Source organism: Egretta garzetta, unplaced genomic scaffold, assembly GCF_000687185.1.
Source record: "Egretta garzetta isolate BGI_Z169 unplaced genomic scaffold, ASM68718v1 scaffold215, whole genome shotgun sequence".
Taxonomy (NCBI): Eukaryota; Metazoa; Chordata; class Aves; order Pelecaniformes; family Ardeidae; genus Egretta; species Egretta garzetta.
The window spans coordinates 2,528,828-2,549,060 of NW_009259719.1; the positions used below are offsets into that span (position 1 = coordinate 2,528,828).

The 20,233-nt window shown below is 59.2% G+C and overlaps 1 protein-coding gene across 1 annotated transcript in view; it reads right to left on the minus strand.

Annotated features, from left to right (window-relative positions):
* Positions 1-2,558: 2,558 nt before the first annotated feature.
* The window catches only part of CELSR3 (cadherin EGF LAG seven-pass G-type receptor 3), a gene marked incomplete at its 5' end in the record, with an annotated part of 34,816 nt that continues 17,141 nt past the window's right edge, over positions 2,559-20,233 (minus strand). The window contains 33 exon segments of the mRNA XM_035894821.1: positions 2,559-2,647; positions 3,307-4,210; positions 4,213-4,323; positions 4,504-4,704; positions 4,841-5,014; positions 5,787-5,893; positions 5,988-6,124; positions 6,299-6,412; positions 7,074-7,200; positions 7,851-7,930; positions 8,241-8,353; positions 8,880-9,054; positions 9,162-9,368; positions 9,545-9,671; positions 10,002-10,169; positions 10,464-10,644; positions 10,857-11,006; positions 11,515-11,698; positions 12,170-12,379; positions 13,114-13,208; positions 14,768-14,782; positions 15,421-15,522; positions 15,616-15,799; positions 16,120-16,240; positions 16,433-16,574; positions 16,839-17,007; positions 17,274-17,384; positions 17,553-17,738; positions 17,984-18,153; positions 18,318-18,443; positions 18,911-19,074; positions 19,292-19,449; positions 19,859-19,947. Coding sequence (XP_035750714.1) covers positions 2,620-2,647; positions 3,307-4,210; positions 4,213-4,323; positions 4,504-4,704; positions 4,841-5,014; positions 5,787-5,893; positions 5,988-6,124; positions 6,299-6,412; positions 7,074-7,200; positions 7,851-7,930; positions 8,241-8,353; positions 8,880-9,054; positions 9,162-9,368; positions 9,545-9,671; positions 10,002-10,169; positions 10,464-10,644; positions 10,857-11,006; positions 11,515-11,698; positions 12,170-12,379; positions 13,114-13,208; positions 14,768-14,782; positions 15,421-15,522; positions 15,616-15,799; positions 16,120-16,240; positions 16,433-16,574; positions 16,839-17,007; positions 17,274-17,384; positions 17,553-17,738; positions 17,984-18,153; positions 18,318-18,443; positions 18,911-19,074; positions 19,292-19,449; positions 19,859-19,947 — 5,330 coding nt within the window.

Here is a 20,233-nt window from a genome sequence, read left to right on the forward strand (position 1 = left end):
TGCCCCCCCCCCAGCCGCCCCCACCTCGGGGTGAATCGGCCTGGACACAGCCAAGGTCAAACAACTGGCAGCACCTGAAGTCCTTGCCACCCGGTCACCTCGTCCCAAGCCATAGCGACACCCCTTCAGCCCAGGAACGGGCTGTGAGCTCCTGCCCAAGCCCCCTCCCAGCATTGCCTCGAGCCCAGGCGCTCTGCCCACAGCCCCAGCCGTGGAGTCCAAGCGCCGGAGAGATGGCAGAGAGGCCAGTACCATTTTATAGATTTTTATTTCCAAATCCGGCGCTTCCATGATACACTTTTACACAGCCGGGGTGGGGGGTGGCGTGGGCATCTCCTCCTCCTTGCCCACAGAACTGGGAGATGGAGAGAGAAAAAAAAAAAACAAACCAACCAACCCCTGCCCACCCCACCCGATGCTCCCCAGAGCCCAGGCCACAGCACTGCAATCAGGGACCAAGCCACAGACAGAATCCTGCTTCTCGACCAGCCCAGCTCTGCAGGGACAGCCGCCGGCTCCGCTGCGCTCTTCTTTTGGCACTTGTCACTTGCTCTCTGTTTGGCACCAACACAAAACATCCTTGTGGCCAAGCTGGCAGAAAAGTGGGCCCTACAGCACAGCAGGGACAGGACCAGGGTGCCGAGGGGGTAACACGGCACTGGCTGAGGCACAGCCCAGGGCTCCGGTGCTGCGCAGCCGGAGAGAAACATGTAAACGAGTTTGTTTGCGAAGGCGAAGACGGGCAGCACGGAGGGCCCAGCTGTTCCCAGTACGGGGGGGCTGGCAAGCTTCCCCTCTGCACGCCGGTCCCAAATGGCATGTAAACACGTCAGCAGACCCTTCCCTCCCCAGCCCTGGGAGAAGGGCGGCAGTGAGCCTGCCTCGTCAGGGCTGTGATGGGGTCAGGCAGCCCCTGCCAGGCTCACAGCACCCCCATCACCCAGCCCCTCTGTCCCCTCCATGCCCTCCCTGCTGACTCGGGGACATAGCCGAGAGGCCTTGGCCTCTCCAGAGGCCCGGAGGACAGCGGCATAAGTCCTCCCCTGTAAACATGTCAGGTGAGGCTGCAGTGAGACGCTACAGCAGTGTGGTAGTAAGGCAGTAAGGAGCGTGCTGTTATGCAGCCCCGAGAGCACCACGGGGGCAGCTGAGCCGAGGCACCACACTTGGCAGGTGAAAGGGAACGTGCCGGCCCCCCGAGCCGGCTGCCCCTGGCCCAAGGCTGGGGCAGGCACAGAGTAGTGTCACCTCACGGCAGAGACCCTGGGAACCCTGGGTCAGGCCCCCGGACAAGCAGAGAAACATCAGGGTGGCCTGAATTTCCAGAAAGGGCAAAAAGTGCTGTTTATTCCCATCTCCCCAAATCCAGGCCACTCTGAGATGGGGTCCTCTGCCAGCCAGAGAGCTCAGGGATGAGTGCGTATGTACACAGAGCCCACAGGGGACCAGCTAGATACAACCTTGTGGGAAATGCTGGACCCCAAGACTGGAGCCACATCATGTTCCTGTGGATGCTAATCCTCCACAGGGTGAGTGCCAGCTCTGAGAACAGCCTAGCCTGCTGCAGGGTCATCCAGCTCCTTGCCTGGACCCACGAACCAACGGAGGTTTGCTCTGTAATACGCAGGTTAAAGAGCACAACATATAGTGTGTAAAAACATAGCGCTCATTTGCTGAGAGGAGGAAACCAGCGCTTATAGGAGTGGGACCATTCTGGTACAGGACGGGACAGAACAACAAAGCTTGTTTCCTCCCCCAGCAGGTCCCTAGTGCCGAATTTGCTGCCCCACTCATTTGTGCTCTCACTGGCGCACAGTCCTGGCTCAAAAATGGGGGGCAGCCCCAAGGGGGGTCCCATGGGAGGGCAGAGTGGGACCTGGCTGCGGGGCCAGCACGGCTACAGGGGGCTGAGGGATGCCAAAGCAGGAGGATGGCGCTGAGACACGTGTGGAGCTGCACGGTGGGAGGGCAAGGGGGGCAGTGGGGCCAGCTGCCCTGTAGTGGGGTTGGGATGGAGCAGTGCTGGCAAAGCCATGAGGGCTGCCTGGCACTGTCCCTCTGGCCCACCAGGTTCATGGTCCCTGGTACCCCCAGGGAAGCCGGCAAAGGGATGTTGGTGAGACAATGCTCCAAGTCCTGGGAACAGACCATCCGTAAAAATAACCATAGAAATTTCTCTTCTCTCTGATTATAAAGATACAAAAAGATAGAAAACCCTCCTCTGCCCCCACGTCCTGGGCTCCATTTCCAGCCCCCTGCCTGCCCTCCGTGCACACACACACGCATACACGCACACCCTGCATACAAACGGGTCGCAGAGGAAGAGATCGGCCCCAGGGGGTCGGAGAAGCCACCCTCGCCTGAGCAGGCTCCTGCCGTACCTGTCACATTGGGCAAGTGACGGGGAGCACGGCGGCAGCCGAGAGCCCAGAGGCTCACGGCAGTGGGTGGTGTGGGCTGCCAGCCCCTCAGGCGGGGGGAAGGCAGGGTCGGTTTTGGGCCTCTGACCACCATCAGTTCTGGCCCCTGCCCCCTGGGGACACCAAACCTCAGCTGGCAGCACTTGGCGAGGCGAAGGGCCCTGCTTCTTCTGTCTCTCTTGTGGAGAGCTTCAGCCCCTCAGGAATGGCCCTCGTTTCTTGTTATTCTTCTTGGAGGAAAGAAAAAGAGCGTTAAGCCATGGCATCTCCCCTGGGCTCCAGCTGCCTCTCCCATCTATGCCAGATGGGGACAAGGCAGAAACCCTCTCCTGTGTCAGGGCAGGAAAAGTGTTTCCAAGTCCTTGAGTTCAGGGAACAGGAAAGGAGGGAAGGGATGGGAGCACAGCTGGAGTGGAAGAAATGACAGAATGGGACAGGGTCCCTGGGGAGAAGGGTGGCTGGGGCAGACAGGGCTACTGTAGGACTTGGGCCCCTTCCTCCCCTCCAGCCAACCTGGCCCTTGCACACATCTGCTCATTGGGACTGAGCAAGAGCAAGAGGACCAGCCATGAGACTGCACAAAGCATCTTCCCTGAGCCCCCACAGGCCACAAGTGAGGGCCATCACTTCTGGCAGAGCGAGCAGACTCAGACACACTGATGCTTCTCCTTGTGCTGCACTGCAAGCACCTGAACAGTCATACCCGAGGGTTCTCCCTGCCCAGTCACTAATTCAGGACCAGGAGACACCTGCCACTCACCCCAGGGGCTCACATTTACACAGCCCTCTCCCCCCAAACCAAACCCCCTTCAGGGAAAAAGCCAGGCAAGCAGATGATGCGAAAGACCAGCTGAACGAGGCCTGGCTGAGGAAGGGACACACTTACTCTGAGTCTGGTGACAGCTCCGAAATGCTGTGGGAGGTGGCGGAGCGAGGCGTCGAGGGGCACATGGCAGAGGGCGTCGAGGAGGTCTGCGCAGCAGAGGGGGTGGCAGTGGTCTGGGGGCCTGAAGGTGTGCTGGAAGATTGCACCGAGGACAGGACGGAGGAGTTAAAAGAAGCAAGGATGGAAGAAAGGATATCTAACTGTTCAGTGGAAGCATGTCGGCTGGGAACGGCCTCCAGGTTCTCTCTAGAAGGCTGTCTCCTTGACAGCGGCTCTAGGCTTTCCCTAGACAGCTGCCTCCTAGAGAGACTCCCCAGGTTGTCCTGCGAGGGATGCCTGCTAGGCACCGTGTCCAGAGGCTCTCTGGAATTAGATCTTCTGGAGAGAAAGTCCAGCTGCTCCCTCGAAGTTTGTCTAGCTGATGCTAGCTGGTCCCTTGAAGGCTGTCTTCTAGAAAGCAAATCCAATTGTTCTCGAGAAGTATCTCGACTTGGCAACGTGTCTATTCGGTCTCTGGACACTTGCCTACTTGGCAATGTATTTAGCCACTCCCTAGAGACCTCTCTTACTAGCCCACAGTCTAGCTGCTCTCTTGACCCAAATCTGCAGGGTAAAGTGTCAAGGTGGTCTCTGGAGCCCTGCCTCCGGGGCAATGTGTTCCCATGATCTCTCTGACTGAGCCTAGGAGCCAGTAGATCCAAGTTTTCCCTAGATCCATGTCTGCTCGGGATACTTTCCAGGTGTTCAGTAGACCCATGCCTGCTGGGGATAGTGTCCAGCTCCTCCCTGGACCCGTGCCGGCTGGGCACGGTTTCCAAGCACTCTCCGGAGTTGTGTCTGCTCAGCTGCTCTCGGGACATCTGTCTCCTCATCAGCATGTCAAGCTGCTCCCGTGACGAGTACCAGCCCTGTGACCCAGTGTAGAGGTCTTGTACCATGTCAGCTCATTGGTCATCCTGCCAACGGATGGCAAGCCCTGGAGAGTCGGAGGGTACTGGAGGCGATTCTTCAAAATCCCTGCACCGGACAGAAAGAGAAGTCAAGACTTTGCGTAACAGCGAAACGAGCATGAAAGCTGAGGGAGATAAGCCATAGCTCCCCAACGACACGACTAGATCGATCTGATGCTGAGCCTTCAGAGCCACATGAACCTGAGACAGGCCAGGCCACCCTTGCCTGCTTGCTCCAGGCTGTTACCTTTTCTTTGCCGTTGGGTCTGGGTGAGTGAGTTCTCATCCCCACTGGTCAAGGCCAGGTCAGGCTGATTATTGTTGGCCGCATCCTTGTTGATGTCAAATCCCAGCTTCCGCTCAGAGCCCCACTTCTGCAGGGAGCAGGGGTGAACCTCACACTCGCCCAGAGCTGGCCAGTATGACATGAGGTCATTGCCATCCACATCTGGCGAAGGACACAGCAAAACAGGGGAAGAGGGAGAGAGTATTTCTGTGAGCAGCAATTGAAGCCATCACAAGATACAGTCTGGCCCCCAGGGACCTGAGCTCACCCTTCCCCTGCCAGAGCCCCCAGGACTTGCCTTTGGGAGTGGTGTTGGCGGGGTTAGTGAGGAGGCGTTCACTGTGTGCTGCCCGCTTGAACTGGCGCTGGAAGCGGCCCCGCAGGCGCACATTCTCCTCGCTCTCTGAGGACGGGATGGAGAGGCTGCGCTCTTCGTCCAGAGACAGGTCACTGTCTGAGTCAGAGTCCTGGTCTGTAGGGACACAGCGTGTGTTGGCGAGACATTTGGAATGAAGGTGGACGAGGCTTCTCAGCCCAAATGGGGAAGGAGAGACTCGTGCCCGCGAGCATCTGCCAGCTAAATGACCAAATAACGGAGGCAGGGAGGGACCCAGAGGTCTTTGTTCTGACCCCTGCCCAGGGCAGGGCCAGCCAGGCTCTCACTGCCTTTGGGAAGGCAGAACCACCCCAGGGCTGACCACCCTTGTGAGGACAACAGCCTGCCTTACCCCTCACTGCCCTTCCCTTGGTAGCAGCCTGCGCCTGCTCCCCCTGCCCTTCACCAGGCGCCTGTGAGAGGGGGCTGGCTGCACCTCCCTGTAGGGGAGTTACAAATAGCTGTAAGATCCCCTGTGCCTCCTCTTCCCCCAGGCTGAGCAAACCCACCTCCCTCAGCCCCTGCTCGCCTGCCCCCCCGCCCCGTCCAACTCCAGTGGGTCAGTGCCTGTGCCATACTGGGGAGCCCAGTGTCCCCACAGACCCCAGCACAGCCTATGCCCCCACCTCTTGCCTCCTCCATTTCTAGCTCCTTGGAGACTGGCTATGCCCTTTGCTGTCTGTCCAGCTGCAACACAGCTGCTGCCTCTCCTTCATATCCACAGTGTGTTTGGGAGTCAGAGCCAAACACGGGGTGGAGGATGTAACCGTAGAGCCAGAGCCTGCACTGGGAAGGAATTCCTTAAGCCAGGAGTTAATTTGGGATGCGCTGCGTCAGTGCCAAACCCGGGCACCAAGCTGAGCCTTACCTCCCCCAGCATCACGGTGGAACATGGCCACGTCAATGTCCGTGGGGCCAGCATGAGCCAGCAGGCTGTGATCCAGGGCTGAGCCCTGACGCGCTGTCACGTTGTCTCTGAAAGACAGGAGGCCCGAAGGGTCACAGCGGCAGGAGCCCTCGGCTCTGCTTGGGTGCTGCCGGCACCCGGGAGCCCTGCGCCGCTCCTTACCTGAGGTAAGCCCGCTGGCTGGAGTGGGTGCGGGCAGAGCGCACGCTGCTCACCGAGGAGATGGTGGAGGCCCCCAGGGTGATGCGGATGAGCCCGCTCTCCTCAAACAGTGCTGTGTTGTTGTAGGCGTTGGGGCCCTGGTGAGGTGGGGAGAGGAATGTGCCCTGTTAAGGAGGCGCTGCAGCAGCCCAGGGGTGCCCTTCCCACCCACACCCACCATCCCCCCGGGGAAAAAGGGACGTCCCTGTCAGCTCCTGTCCCCAGCAGGCAGCCTGTCCCCAGACCCCTGGGCTGCTCCTGCTCTCGCCCACCTGCGTGCTCCTCGTGGCCTCCTCACTCTGCCCCTTCTTGCCGAGGCAGGCCAGCTTCCAGGCCTCCCGCACCTCCTCGTTCAGCACGCAGAACAGGACCAGCACAGCCAGGCCCTGTGGAGAGCGATGCTATGAGAGACAGCCCCTTGCTGTTGGCTGACCTGCTCACCCGCAGCACCAGATCCTGGCTGCTCCCTGGCTCCTCCGGAGCCCAGCATGTTGGCCCTGGTGGCCACCAGGGCAGGGATACACCGAAGAACCTCTCGACACTGATCAGCGCTAACCCCCATGGTGGTCACGGGTGAGGGAGGAAAGGATGGGGTGTCCCATGGCTGGCGGCAGCCCACATGCGACTGGCAGGGTCTCCTGGAAGCAACACCAGCCATGGTGGTTGCAGGAGGTCTGCAGGGTGCTGCCATGGGTCACATTTGGGGTGTCAAACATCTCTGTTGCCGGACGCTCTCTTGCTCTGCTCTCTGAGAGCAGGGAGACCCCTTCCCTCCAAAGATGGTCCTCGCTGCCCCTTGGATGTCACCTCTGAACCAACCACCTTACAGCCACCTCCTGCTCCATGCCACTGCTCACCACAGGCACAGCAGCGAGGACTGGCAGGAGCTGCTCGCTGCCGCAGTGGTGACAATGGAAGGGACAAGGAGCCCAGTGGGATGCTGGGGGCTCAGCGTGGGGTGCCCACTCTCCACAGACGGCCGTGGGGATCACAGGGACACTCTCCTGGGCTGACCCACGCCCTCCCCGGAAGAGGCCGGGCAGTTACCTGGAGGCTGCAGAGGACAGTGTAGAGGTAGTGGAAAGCCAGGACACTGTTGTTGACAGCCAAGAGGCCAAAGAGCCAGGTAGTGCTAATAACTAGAAGCAGAACAAAGGAGCTCCGTAACGTCATGCTGGAGAGAGAGACAGACAGACAGGCACACAGACACACACCAAGAGGTTAGTGCGTGTTGTTAATCTACAGTCTAGTGCTCACAGACAGTGATCCAGAGGGGAAAGCACGCTCCTGCCCAGCCCTCCCTGCTATGCCCATCACTGTGGGCTCATCTCTGCACAGCCGTTCGGCTCCTCCTGACTCCTGGGTCTTCCCTCTGGATCACGCATGGCAAACATGGGGTGCCAAACGACACAGGTCATTTGGAGCCACAGAGAGCTGAGCCAAGCTCCAGGGCTGGCCCAGGAGGGAGCGGGGGAAGGTCTCAGAACAAGCATGTAGGAGAAGAAAAAGCAGGTGCTGAGAGTCAACAAGGGCAGAGTGTTGAATCCAAGCAGGTGCAAGGGGTGCTTGTGAGGGCAAGCGGTGAAGTGGGACAGGCTGGCGCGAGACTGTGGAGAAGGGGGCGTAGGAACAAGAGGAAAGGACAAAGTTTAGGAAGGGTTAATGTGGCCAGCAGGTGTGGGAGAGGAGAGCGGCTGCAAGGCTGACACTGATGCACAGAGGGACACTCTGCGATGGTGGAAGAGGGAGGATGATCACTGAAAATACTAAAAACCATAAGCCAGCTGTAGGAGCTCTGCTGGGAGTTTGGCCACTAATACTCACAGAACTGATTTCTTCTTGGTCTCCTTTTGGCCTGGGGAACAGGACATCTTGGCCACAAGCAGGAACATGACCCCATTCATCTGAAAGCGTTGGCACTGATTAGAAGCTGTGCCAAGGGCTGGCTCTGACCTGACATCCCCAGCGCAGGGCATGGGCAGACTCCAGGTCCGCCAGGCCCATGCAAACATTCCCTCCTTTCCCCTTCATGCCCGAGCCATGGCCTCCCCCAAGTTTGGCTGGAGTGAGGAGGAACAGAGAGAGGGCCTCTAACTGAGGAAGGAGAATACAGAGAAGGGGGCAGGCAGTGGGCAGCCGAGGAAGGGGCAAGTGCCCATGGTGCAGAGAAGGGAGGCAGGAGAGGGCTGTGGGTGAAACAGGACAGGGTTTTACCACAATGACGACAGTAATGGGGCCTGCAAAGCTCCAGACCAGCTTATCATGAATGGAAATCCAGCAGAAGTCAGGGTTCCCGTAGCCCTCAGGATCCAGGCCAACGGCCAGCCCTGCAGGAGGAAGGGAGAGGTCAGGTCCAGACCTAGCAGCCTTGGACTTCCCCAGCCATGTCAATCCCATCCCAACACTGAACGCCATGAAGGGGCCTTCTCGCTGCTCCTTGCCCTGTGCACAGGCTTCCCTGCCAGAAAGGCAAGCCTTTAGGGCCTTTATTTCCTTTTCTCCAGGCATCCCTGACACAGCCCAATGCAGCAGGCATTCACTGCCAGCAACAGATCACCCAAGCACGCTGGCTTGAGAAACCAAGAGACCTTAACCACAAGCCCTGAGACAACAAGAGCCCCATGCCCATAGAACAAGCTATGGGGAGATGCACTGAGGAATTACTTCTCCCCAGGAGGCAAGATACGTTGTGCTCAGTGACTGCCACAACATTGCTTGCTGCCAGCACTGCTGGCTGTGGCAAGCCCACCCTCAGCATTCCCCACTGGGTAACTGAGTTGGGCAACACCAGGGGATCAGGAGGCTGCTGAGAACTGGCGCTTTTGGCATGGCTGTAGGACAAGCAGCTCTTACCAGTGATGATGGCAGGCACCCCCCAGCCGATGGCGTAGTAAAAACGCATGGCCCCGAAGTTGACATTGCGGGCTTCGGTCTGCATGCGGTAGATGTGGAGGCCCTGGATGAAGAGCCAGGCGAAGGTGGAGAGGAAGAAGCAGTGGAGGAGGATGGCAATCACAGTGCAAAGAAACTGGGGACACAAAAGTCACTCAGAGATGGTCCCACTGTGCCACACACTAACTGCATCACCCACACCTTGCCCCACCCCCATAGGCATGCTTGTTCAAGCCCACAGACCTGGTTCTCGGTGCGGTTGATGCCCAGGAGGAAGAGCAGCTCAGAGAAGAAGAGGGTGACTGATATGTTGGAGTGGATGCTACGCGTGTTGGACTTGAGGCCTTTGAGGCAGGTCAGGAAGGAGAAGGTCAGCAGCAGAGCCACCAAGGAGAGAGACACCAAGGAATAGGTGACAATTGCCAATGTCTCCAGGTCACCTTCCAGTTGCTGCAGCAGCAGAGAACAAAGGCAAACAGCAGTGTTAGGGGGAGACATGGGAAGCCTGCTGAGCTCTCAAACTCTACTTGTGTCCGACAGGGAATTTTCTGCCTGTGCCTGCTTATTCTGGGACCCAGTGGCTAACAGCCCCCACCACCGCCCACAGCCCCACAGGCTGAGGTTACCTCTCGGTGCGAGCTGTCCATCAGAACCCCAAAGGTGCCAAACTGGGAGCACTGGCAGTGGACATGTGTGGTGTTTCGGTACACAAGCTCGCAGTCCCTGGCTGTCCAGAAGCCGGAGGGGTTGGTCCTGCAGCCACCAAAAAGTAGAGCGCACTTAGGAGAGAAGACAGATGAGTGTGGTGTGTGGGGAAGGAACCTCAGAGAAGAGGGGTGATTGGCAAGGCTTTTCTACCAGCAGATACAACTTCACTCTTACAGCTGACGTACTGGGGCCAGAACTCTGCAGGGACCCTGCTGTGCCCTCCCAGCAGGAACTAACCCCCTGGGAGAGGGCAGAAACCCCCATGTCCCAGTGCTGCCCAGGCACACAGCCTGTCATGGCCAGGGAGACTCAGAGAACGAGGAGGTGCCTGGGGAAAGCAGTTCAAAGTCAGTGGGCCAGCCATGCTTGACTCACAGGTTGGAGTGGTTCCACTGGACGCAGAGAGGTTTGCTCCTGTTGGCTGTCTCCAGCAGGCAAAATTCGAGCACGAGAGGGGTGTCCAGGGGCCCCCGCAGGAAGGTGTGATTGCTGAACACAGACACGCTCACGATGGGGGAGTTCATCACAGGATTCTTGGGGAGCCTGCAAGGAGCAACAGAGCTCTAACATCACCATGCCTGGCAGCTGCAGCCCTCTGGGGACTTCCCAGACATCCTGCATTGATGTCTCAGAAGGAACAGCTCTGCCCAGCCTGCACAGGAAACATGGGGCAGAGCAACACCAAGGTGGGGAACAGGCAGAGCACTGCAGGACTGTCTGGCTAGGAACCAAACCCAAGCCATTGCAGACAAACTCAGCAACTGTTGGAGGAGGCAGAGCAGATTCCAGCCAGCCTCTCTCCCCTGGTGCTTGTGGAGGGCAAAAGGGAGGACATACCTGACGCTGCGGCGATCCACCTGGTAGCGTGCAGGCAGCAGCCCCCCCAGGGTGCGGTACATGATGAGGATGATCACAGTGAGAGCGGGCTCGGGCTCTGGCAGCGCCTGTCTCGGGGAGGAGTTCTCCACAGTGTAGTTCCCTTCGCCCCCAGCCAGTGTGGGCACTGCCGTGGGGGCAGCTGAGGCACACAAGGGGATGGTGAGAACACACACATGCTGCTCTGAAGGCAGCTTGTGAGCCCACCAGGAGCCTTTGGGATATGGTGAAGTCAGAAGCTCTGAGCTCTCAAGGGTGACTTATGGACCTCTGACAGAACCAGGTCTCAGGAGGGACACATCTTCCCTTCCATGCCCCCCCACGCTGTTCCCCAAGTGATGCTCATATGCTCACCTTCAGCTTTTGGGGGGCTCAGCACCGACAGTGGCAGCACAACATGGGTGTGGGGGTCCCAGGCAGGCTGGCCCCGGAAGAGGCTGCTGTGGTAGCGAGGGTAGCGCCGGCGGATATGGGAGTGGTTCTCCATGCGATCGATGCTCAGCACTGTGGAGGAGTAAGGGATTGAAAGTCAGCTCTAGGATGGCCACCTGGAGAGCAACCATGCTCCAGGGCACCCCAGGTTTGAAGTCACCGGCAAAGGGGCCATACGAGCCACAGGCTGGGTTGTGGATATGTCCTGTGTTTGGGCATGACGTCAGATCCCAGCACCCACAGTGCTCCTTCCCAGCCCAGATCCTTGCTCTGCTGTAGGGCAGGCTACTTCTGCCACTGAGGTCAGCAGCTTTTTCACTAGAGACTGGGAGGTAACTGGGAGCAGGCAGCGCACTCCTGGCTCTGCTGGCTCTCGGTAGTGTGTCATCTACTCCAGGCAGGGATGGGACCAGGATGTCTCTCACAAACACCTCCCCACTCCCCATGTTTGAGAAAGCCACCAAGGAGGTTATCAGCACCCTTGCTGAGGCGAGGTGAGATGAGAAGGGGACAGAGAGTGATGGAGGAGTGGCTCTGCACCACTGCAGCCAGGCCCCACCACCAGCCAGCTCCTACTCACTGATGTTGGGAGTGACGACACCGACGGGGTTGAGGTAGGTGAGTTTCATGTTGCTGGCCAGCGTGCCCGAGTAGTCCCGCAGCTGCTCCATCAGGCTGGCACTGCTGTGCTCACTGTGTGGCAGCATGGCCCAGTGCTCCCGGTTCTCGGGCGCCAGCACAGAGCTGCCTGCACGCAGCAGGTTCTGCATGGGAGAGACATGGGGGCAGGGGACAAGGGAAGCACTGCCTCTGGGCCCTGTCCTGACCACCCCCAGGCTGCAGCACTGTGCTCTCTGCCCAGTTACTGTATAAAGGCTCAGGGAAGACGGGTACTTTCTGTAACAACGGGCCCCCACTCTCAATGCTCATCAGCCAGTGTCCTGCAGAGACATCTTCCCTGTACCCCTGCCGTGAGGGACTTGCAGGCAGCAAGATGACCTCCTTTTGCATTCCCTTCCCCAGGCTGAGAAAACCCAGCTCTCTGCCTCTCCTCATCCATCTGAGCTCTAGCCCTGACCACGCAGGTGGCCTTCATGGGTCAATGAGGTGTGGCACTGGGGAGCCCTGTGCTCCTGGCATGGTTTCACAACATCCTTGATCCCCTCAGAGACCCAGGTTCATGGTGGCTGATAAAGAGAAGCAGCCTCGGAAGCCACCCTGGGGAAAGGACTCACCTCATTGAAGTGGGCATCCTGCGTGGCTGTCAGGCCAAAGCCACGCTGACGGCTCTCAAAAGCCATGAGGCGGGACAGCAGGCGGAAAGTGATGTGCACATCATTGCCAAAGTAGTGGTCCATGTGGTCTGTTACAGCCCGGAGACGGTGGGCCAGCTTCTTGGCTTCAATTGTGTTGAGTTCAGTCTCGTTCCTCTCCAAGCCCTCCAGCTGCCAATGGAGAGAAAGGAGAGGATTAAACAATCAAGCAGTTCCTCCCTGGGGAACTGGGATGCTGCAGGCCCCACTTGGCACAGAGATGATTTTTAAAACCATGGCACAAGCCAGGGACACACACAGTGGTGGTCACTAGAGCAGGAAGAATCTCTGGCAGATGAACAGCCTCCAGCAACACATCAGGGGTTGCACTGGGCCAGGCTCAGCTAACCCAGTACCATATGTGACAGAGGCCAAGGAGGTGAAAGGACAGGGCAAGCATCTAGCGATACTTCCCTGAAAACTCTTCTGGCTTCAGTTACAGTTCAGCCTTGGTGGGATGCAAGTGTTTAATAAACTTGCCTGGATACTTCAAAGGGATTTGTCACTGAAGGGTCTGGGGGCCACAGATGTCCCAAGGGGTAGACATCCCACCAGCTTCAAACAATTCAGCCCTGCTCAGGGTTATTTGTTTTCCTCTCAAATACTGGGGCAGGACACAGGTAATTTCTGATGGGGACACTCAAGAGATGAGACAAAACCAAAGTGAACTTCAGCTCAGACCAATGCTCAAACAGGATGGGTTTGGAGGCAGGAGATGGGAAGAGAAAGGTGCTGAGCACTGTGGCAAGACCTGCTCCTACTCTAGGTGACCACAGAGAGCTGAAGCTGAGCTCTGAAACCCGGCTGTGAGCCCTTGCTCATATGGCTCCTGCCCTGTCAGGGCTGTGGAGCTGAGAGGGGATTACCAGCATAGAGAGTTCCTTGAAGGCAGGTGAAGTGCAGTTGAAGAGATCTGGCTCCAGCCAGCCCTTCTCCTCATCACAGTGTCTGATGGCTGCACCTAAAACCAGGAGGAAAGGCATGTCTGAAATTCAGCATAGGACACATGGCTCCCCTGAGGTATCCCCCCAGCAGGGACCCTCTGCACCAGCTAACCCCAAAGAGGAGCACCAGAGCATGATGGGAAGGTCTGTAACACCCCAGGGTTGTCCTGCTTTGCACCAGTGCAACCCATTCCACCCTTGGTCTGCACCACCTTGACGAGCTGCTCCTGTCCCCTCCCTCCAAGAGCTGGGTTCCTATGTGTGCTTCTGGGCTGCATCACACCAGGTGCCATCACACAGAATTGCGTAAGTGACTTGGCAGCTCAGGCTGGAGAAGCCCTTGGTTCCTGCTGGGGATGTGTCAGTGTCCTCAGGGCACATTTGATCCCAAACTACTGAAACCTAGGCATCCTCCAGCTGACAGCCTGCAATGCCTACTGAGGTCCTGCCTTTCTCTACAGGGCAAATCCACCCCAGGAGGACAACACCTGAGCTGTGGCACTGGCAAACCCACCCCAGAGATGAACCCCTGCAGCCGAGTGGGATGGAGGAGGAGGACACATCCAGCAGTGTGGGTTCAGTACCCAGTGCAAGACCCCAACTCCTGGCTGGGGACCAAGCACCACAACAGAGATACCAGCAATGAATGGGATCAGCTGTCAAGCACCACCAAAAGCGCTGCTGAAGCCAACATGGAAAGCAGTGTCCTGGGCCAGGAGCATCACCACACACACTTTGAGCAAAAGCAACCCAGGTGACCCCAGTGTACCTGGCAGGACTGCGGACCAGGCCCTCCGTGGGGAAGGCACCAGGGCACAGGAGCCCACCCAGGCACCCATGGCTGGGAGAGGGCAGGAGTGTGGCCAGGGCAGGGAGAGGGAGTCTGGAGCAGTCTCCAGTTGCTGCTCAGAAAAGCCCCAGTGACTAGCGTGCCCCCTCCCACCATCAGCTCCCAGATGTCCTCCCCAACCGTCTTTCCCCCAGCTGCAGAAGCACAGGGACCAGTGCCATTGAAGCTGGGAGCAGGGAGAACCAAAACACCTCTGCACTGCTGGCCTTCCCCTGGCAGGGAACAGAGATTGGCAGAGAACAGATTGGCTCAGCTGCCAACTGAGCAGAGGGACAGGACCTTGTGCTGAGCATGCCCATCATGCCCCCTGCTCAAACAGCTCTCCCCTTCTCCACCCCACAGCCATTCCTCCATGGCCTTCCTACCCATTGATCATCACCAGCTCCTTCCCTTCCCAGCCTAAGCAAGCAGGTACCAGCCCAGGAGAGCCAGCATCCATCACAACCAGGGAGCAGAGTGTGGACCTGCCCAGAGCCAAAGCTCAGGACAGCGGGTGGCAGGGGTGGCATGCAGCTGCAGCCAGGTTTGTCCTGGTTAGTGCGCTGGGAGCGGGGAAGCAGCATGTAGGAGTGGTGAGGCCAGGCAAAGCATTGGGAAGACGCTCGGCAGCTCCAGAAGCGGTGAGGAAAGTGCAGGGGTGTGCAGGGTGCCAGCAGGGAGCAGAGAGGGAAAGCCATGTGGCACAGCCCTTACAGCACAAGGAGAAGGAGGTGGGAGCAACCTTACCTGCACCCCTCAAGCCTGAGCACGGAGGGCGAGAGAACCGGGGAGAGAAGCGACAACAGTTAGGAGCCGAACCTGCCTCCTCCTGGGGCGAACGGCTGGAGAAGGACAGGGTTTGTATTGTCCCCTATGGCTCGCGCTGCCCTACAGTCCCTGACACCCTGCTCGCACCTTTCCCATCACAGAGGACAGCCTCCTCCAGCTTGGGACGTGACTCCTACCCAAGACACTCACCTAACAATGTGCTGTGCCCTGCTCCCCTTGCAGTGCACACCGAGGATGGGGCCAGCAGAGCTGCAGCAAGGTGCTGCAGGTGCCAAGCTGCCATGCCAGGCCTGACCCCAGCCTCAAGCCCACTGAAACCAAAAAGCAGCAGGAAGAAGGTGGAGACCGAGGCTGAGGGAACAGCACAGCTCCAGGGCTGGGTGATGGGCCTAGACCCTACAGCCTGTCCCCAGCCTCAGTCCCATGGCCAGCCCCCTCTGCTCTCCCCTAGGCTGCGGCATTTTCTCCTCCAACTTCCTTCATCCAGCCCTCAAGCCCAGATAAATGGGACTGGGACAGCACGAGAACAAAATGATATTGCTGGGGCTGCTATAGCCCCCAGCAGGACAGCCAGGCTGCCCCCTCCCCTCCCCACTGCATCCCCCACTCACCCAAGGAGCCTTTGGGACACAGCACTGCAGCAGAGAAGCCAAACTTGGTCTGGGGCCACCATACACCCGCCTTCAGGCTTTTGGGGCAGCCGTCATAGAGCACTGTGGAGACAAGCACCCCAAGGGACCGGTCACAGGGGGAGGCCATGGATGCCAAGCCCTGCAGCACCAGCTCCCCACTGCGCCCACACTCACCCTCGCAACCGCTGGGTGTCACCTCGGCAAAAGGGCTGTCGCAGCTATTGCACTGGCGCCCGATGACCCCGGGCCGGCAGTGGCACCGGCCTGTCTCCTTGTCGCAGGAGCGTGAAGTGGAGCCCACGGGGTAGCAGTCGCAAGGCAGGCAGGTGTCGCTGCCTTTGGGGTGGTAGTGGAAGTCCTGGGGGGGAGACAGGGACAGCCATCAGACAGCCCATCGAGACAGCAGCCGAGGCTGGCGCCCAGGGCACCGCTGGAGCCAGGGCAGAGAAGGGCCAGGCTCTCCTGATTTACAAGCACCTCCACTGCCCCCATCATCACTGTGCTGGGGCAGGAGGGCTCCACAGAAGAGCTGAGCAGGGATCCAGCCCAGAGGTGGGCACACAAAGCAGGGCCTGGACAGCTGCCAGGCCTTTGGAGAGGACAAGGAACAACATCAAGGACAAGCAGGGATCAAGGCAAGCCATGGGCCACATCCCCACGGGCACAGCTGCCCCTTACCTTGCAGTGGCACTGCCCATTGGTTTTATTGCAGTCGGGGTCAAAGCCCTTGTTCACATCACAGTTACAGGGCCCGCAGGTGGGGCTCCCCCACCAGCCCTTTGGACACTGCTGGTCCATCCTAGGGAGAGATATACCTCTGCTGTTACAACAACCAAATCCTCCGGGGCCTTCTCCTCCCACCAGCCCAACTGCTCAGCAGCTCCAAGGAGCCGGGTGGCACTGAGAGGTCCCTGGTCACATAGCCGGGATGACAGGGCAGCACAGAGCCAGGCATGGAGGCCATGGCCCTGCCCTGTGCTCCACATCTCACCTGTGCTCACAGTACTGCCCGAAAAAGTTCCCTCCGCACTCGCACACGTAGCCCAGGGGTGAGCCTGGCTTGCGACGACAGACCGACTTGTTCTTGCAGGGGTTGAGGTGACACACATCCACGCAGTCCCCGCCATAGTACCCTGAGGTGTGGACAGGGAGCACTGCGTAAAGCAAGCACCTTCGCCCTGAGAAGGGCCAGAGCACCAAGGAGTGGATTCAGGGGGCTCAGGAGGGATTTTGTTCCCCACAAAAGCTACTGAGCGCCCTGTGGGGATTTCTGGGCCCGGGACTTGCCCAAGGGACAGGCAGGAGAGCAGTCACAGGCCAGGAGGGAGCCACAGGGGGAGAGGAGAAGACAGACAGGCATGAAGAGTAAAGGGGTGGCAGGGTGCTGCAGGCCCTACCTGGCTGGCAGACACAGGAGTAGCTCTGCCACTCATCCTTGCAGATGCTGTTGACCGGGCAGGGGTTGGAGTCGCAGGGGCTTGGCACGCTACAGCCAGCCTCCACCCGCAGGGCATGGCTGGGCTTGGGCAGCGCAGTCCCGGTGATGCTGTCACCCAGTCGCACACCCTGCAATGCAGGTGACAAATTCACAGTGAAGCCAGGACACACACACAAGTGTCCAGTACTTCTGCCCTCCACAAACCCCCAGGGGCAGCCACCCCCCATCACCCCTGCTGCATTGATTTATGGCTGCCCCACAGCACCTCGGAGCTCTGAATGCTCAGAGGGAGAGTGTCACCAGCAGGATGGATGCCAGCAGCAGCTGCCAGCCTTGTGCTTCCACCCCTCCGTGTAACATGCTGGAAAGGGAAGGCTCAGAGCAATGGACTTACCTGTATGCAGCCCCTCAGCCCATTCTGCACCTCGCCAGATCCCAGGACTCCCCCCACGTGCAGGTGTTTCACCTTCAGGCCATGCAGTTCATTTCCAACAACGACCGTATCCTGTAGAAGGACAGGGAGTAACATGGGGCAACCGGCATCAGCCCTGCCCCAGCCCTGTCCCTGTCCTGCCCCAGCCCTCTCCGAGGGCGCATAGCCCAGCCTGGTGCATGTATGCCAAGCATCCCCCATGGCTCCTGTCCTGGTGCCGGGGTCTCAAGCAGCACTTACTTGGTAGAGCCCGAAGTCCACAGTGAGGGTGATGACATAGCGTGAGTCTCGCCCACTGCGGACATCCCGCAGCTCCAGCTGGAGGTCGTGCCACCTCCCATCGCTGAGCCGCAGCTGGTCCAGGAGGAGGCTGGTGCTGCGGCCGGACCCCCTGCTCACCATGAAGGACAGCAGGCCCCCAGCCAGCTGCAGAGAGAGAGCCAGCAATGGCAGCAGTCAGAGAAGGTCTCGCCAACTTTGGCTGCCTCCAGCCTACCCTCCCTCTGAGCTCTGAACATAGGGAGGGAAACCCAACCCTGCTAAACACCCCTCCCTGCAACCACCCTCTGCTTGGGCTGGAGTCAACATGGAGGGCAGGGTCCTCCTGCTCTCCTGGGGCAGACGGCAGTGGAGGCTGGGGCACAGTGCTGCAGCTGAGGCTGTAACCCTACCTGGCAGAGCAGGGTGGTATACTGGCCAGCATGCGCCTGCAGAAGCACCCCATCTGGCTGGCGTGTCCGAAATGCCAAGCCCAGGTACCACGGCACCGAGATCTTTACATCCGTCTTGAAGTCCCAGGTCAGGACACTGTTGCCCTGGAAATAGTGGGCGTGGTGCATGGCTGGAAAGGAAAGTGGAGGTGAGAAGGGATGGGCACTACACAGGGAGCACTAGATGCAGGGACAACAGAGCTAGTTCATCTCCCTTACCCTGCTTCCACAGCAAACCCAGCAGAGTCTTGCCCGTACCCACCCTGCCCAAGCCCAGCGGCGCCCGCTCACTCACGGTGGCGGCAGTCTTTGCCCCCGAAGCCAACAGGACAGAGGCAGGAGTAGGTCCCCCAGCTGACAGAGCAGGTCCCACCGTTCTTGCAGGGGCTGGAGTCACAGAACGTGTGCTTGGCATGGCAGCCTGGAGGTATCAAAGTCACCCACATCAGCCTTGACGTGCTCACCACCTCCCTCCAAGCCCATATGGACATATGGAGACACCACTGCCCCAGCCCTTCCGCTGGCTGCCAGAGGGGCAAGCCCAGCTGCTCAGCCTCTCAGCACAGACCCCGCCTGCTCAGGGATGAGGATCAAGGCTGTTGCTGTTCCTTATGCCAGAATAAACATGCTGTGGAGCTGGACTGACTGCTTAGTGTCTCCCACATAGGCCAGCTCTGGCAGGCTCCGCACTTGGGATCAGGGGACATTTCCAGAACATTAGCTGGGATGGGGACTGGCTCATTGGGGGATGGGGGCCCCCTCCCCTGATGCTAAGCTGTTCAGCTCCAGCTGTGCTATTGCACCGCTGTTTACAGCCTGGCAGGGCTGCTGCATAAGCAGAAGGGGCAATTCCCAGGGCAGGGGCGGCCGGAGCAGAGGCACTGGTACCTGCAGTGGTTCCGTTGTTGGCAATGTAAGAGGCCAGGTCAATGCGTTTGCTGTCAATGTACAGGTCTCTCATGCATCCCACAAAGTCCCGGTGAGTGACGGGGAAGTTTTCCGGCAGGTTGGGGACCCCTCCGAGGAGCAAGGGACCTGTGAGGTCCAGGGACCTGCAAGGACAGAAGCCCAGGGCTTTAAGAGCCATATCGACCTCAAGCCAGACAGTTGGCTCCCCAGCACAAGGGGCTAGGAAGCAGAAATCCCCGGGCACAGGCGCACACACAGTCAAGGCCCCTGGAACTACAGCTATCCCAGATGTGAAGGGCTGACTATGCAAGGGACCCAGGTGCCCTGCTCCTCTCCCCACCCAGTCCATGAGGAACTCACTTCTTCGAGCTGGTCTGTACACCCTCTGCAGCACAGGAGTAGTTCCCGATTTCGTTGCCAAACTGCAGGGCCACCGAGGCGTCACATTCGTCCACTGTCAAGATGGCCACCTTGTCCTTGGACGGGCCCTGCACCACTCCCAGGGCGCTGACCTTGGGCTGAAACCAAATGCAGGGCATTAGCAGCACACATGCCCCCAGACCCAGGCACCCAAGGGCCCACAGATAACAAGGAAAGGGCCTGAGCACAACCCAGGCACCGCTGCACTGCTGGAGTGTGAGTGAAGCAGGAGGGACACCTCCAGTCAAGCCCAGCAAGCAGCACCAGAGATGGATACAGGTGAGGACACTGCATGGAGCACATTTCTGCCCCCTGAGGGTCCATCTTCCCTGCACCCGGCTGTCTGCTCCACTGCACCCATCCCCAAGGGCTGAAAACCACCTCTACCTTCTCTCCACAGCCTCCCTCATGGGGCAGAGACGGAGAACAGGAAAACCAGAGTGGCTCGCTCACGCCTCATGGGGAGAGAGACCCACACACATAGGGGGACAGCCGGGGCACACGTACCTTGTTGTAGTAGTGGAGCTGCAGCGTGTGCCACTGCCCATCACTCACACCCCCCGGCAGGTAGGGACTCACCACTGTACTGGACTCTCCTGCGGAGACAGGGATGATGGCAGGCTGAGGAAAGCCAGACAGCCCCCAGACATGCCTGCCCCTCCTGCAGGCACCAAGCTCTTCACACTGCTGAAAGCCTCACGCAGGGATGGAGGAGGTCTTCAAAGAGATGAACTCGGCACACTGGACCCTGCCGGCTGCAGCCTTGTGGCAGGAGCAGGGCGGGGGAATCACAGCCCTGGGACCAGCAAGCCAGCACCCTGGGATGGCTCCTCTGTCCAGGCTGACTGCTGGGGTGCCCTGGCACCCTGCAGCCTGCCCCTT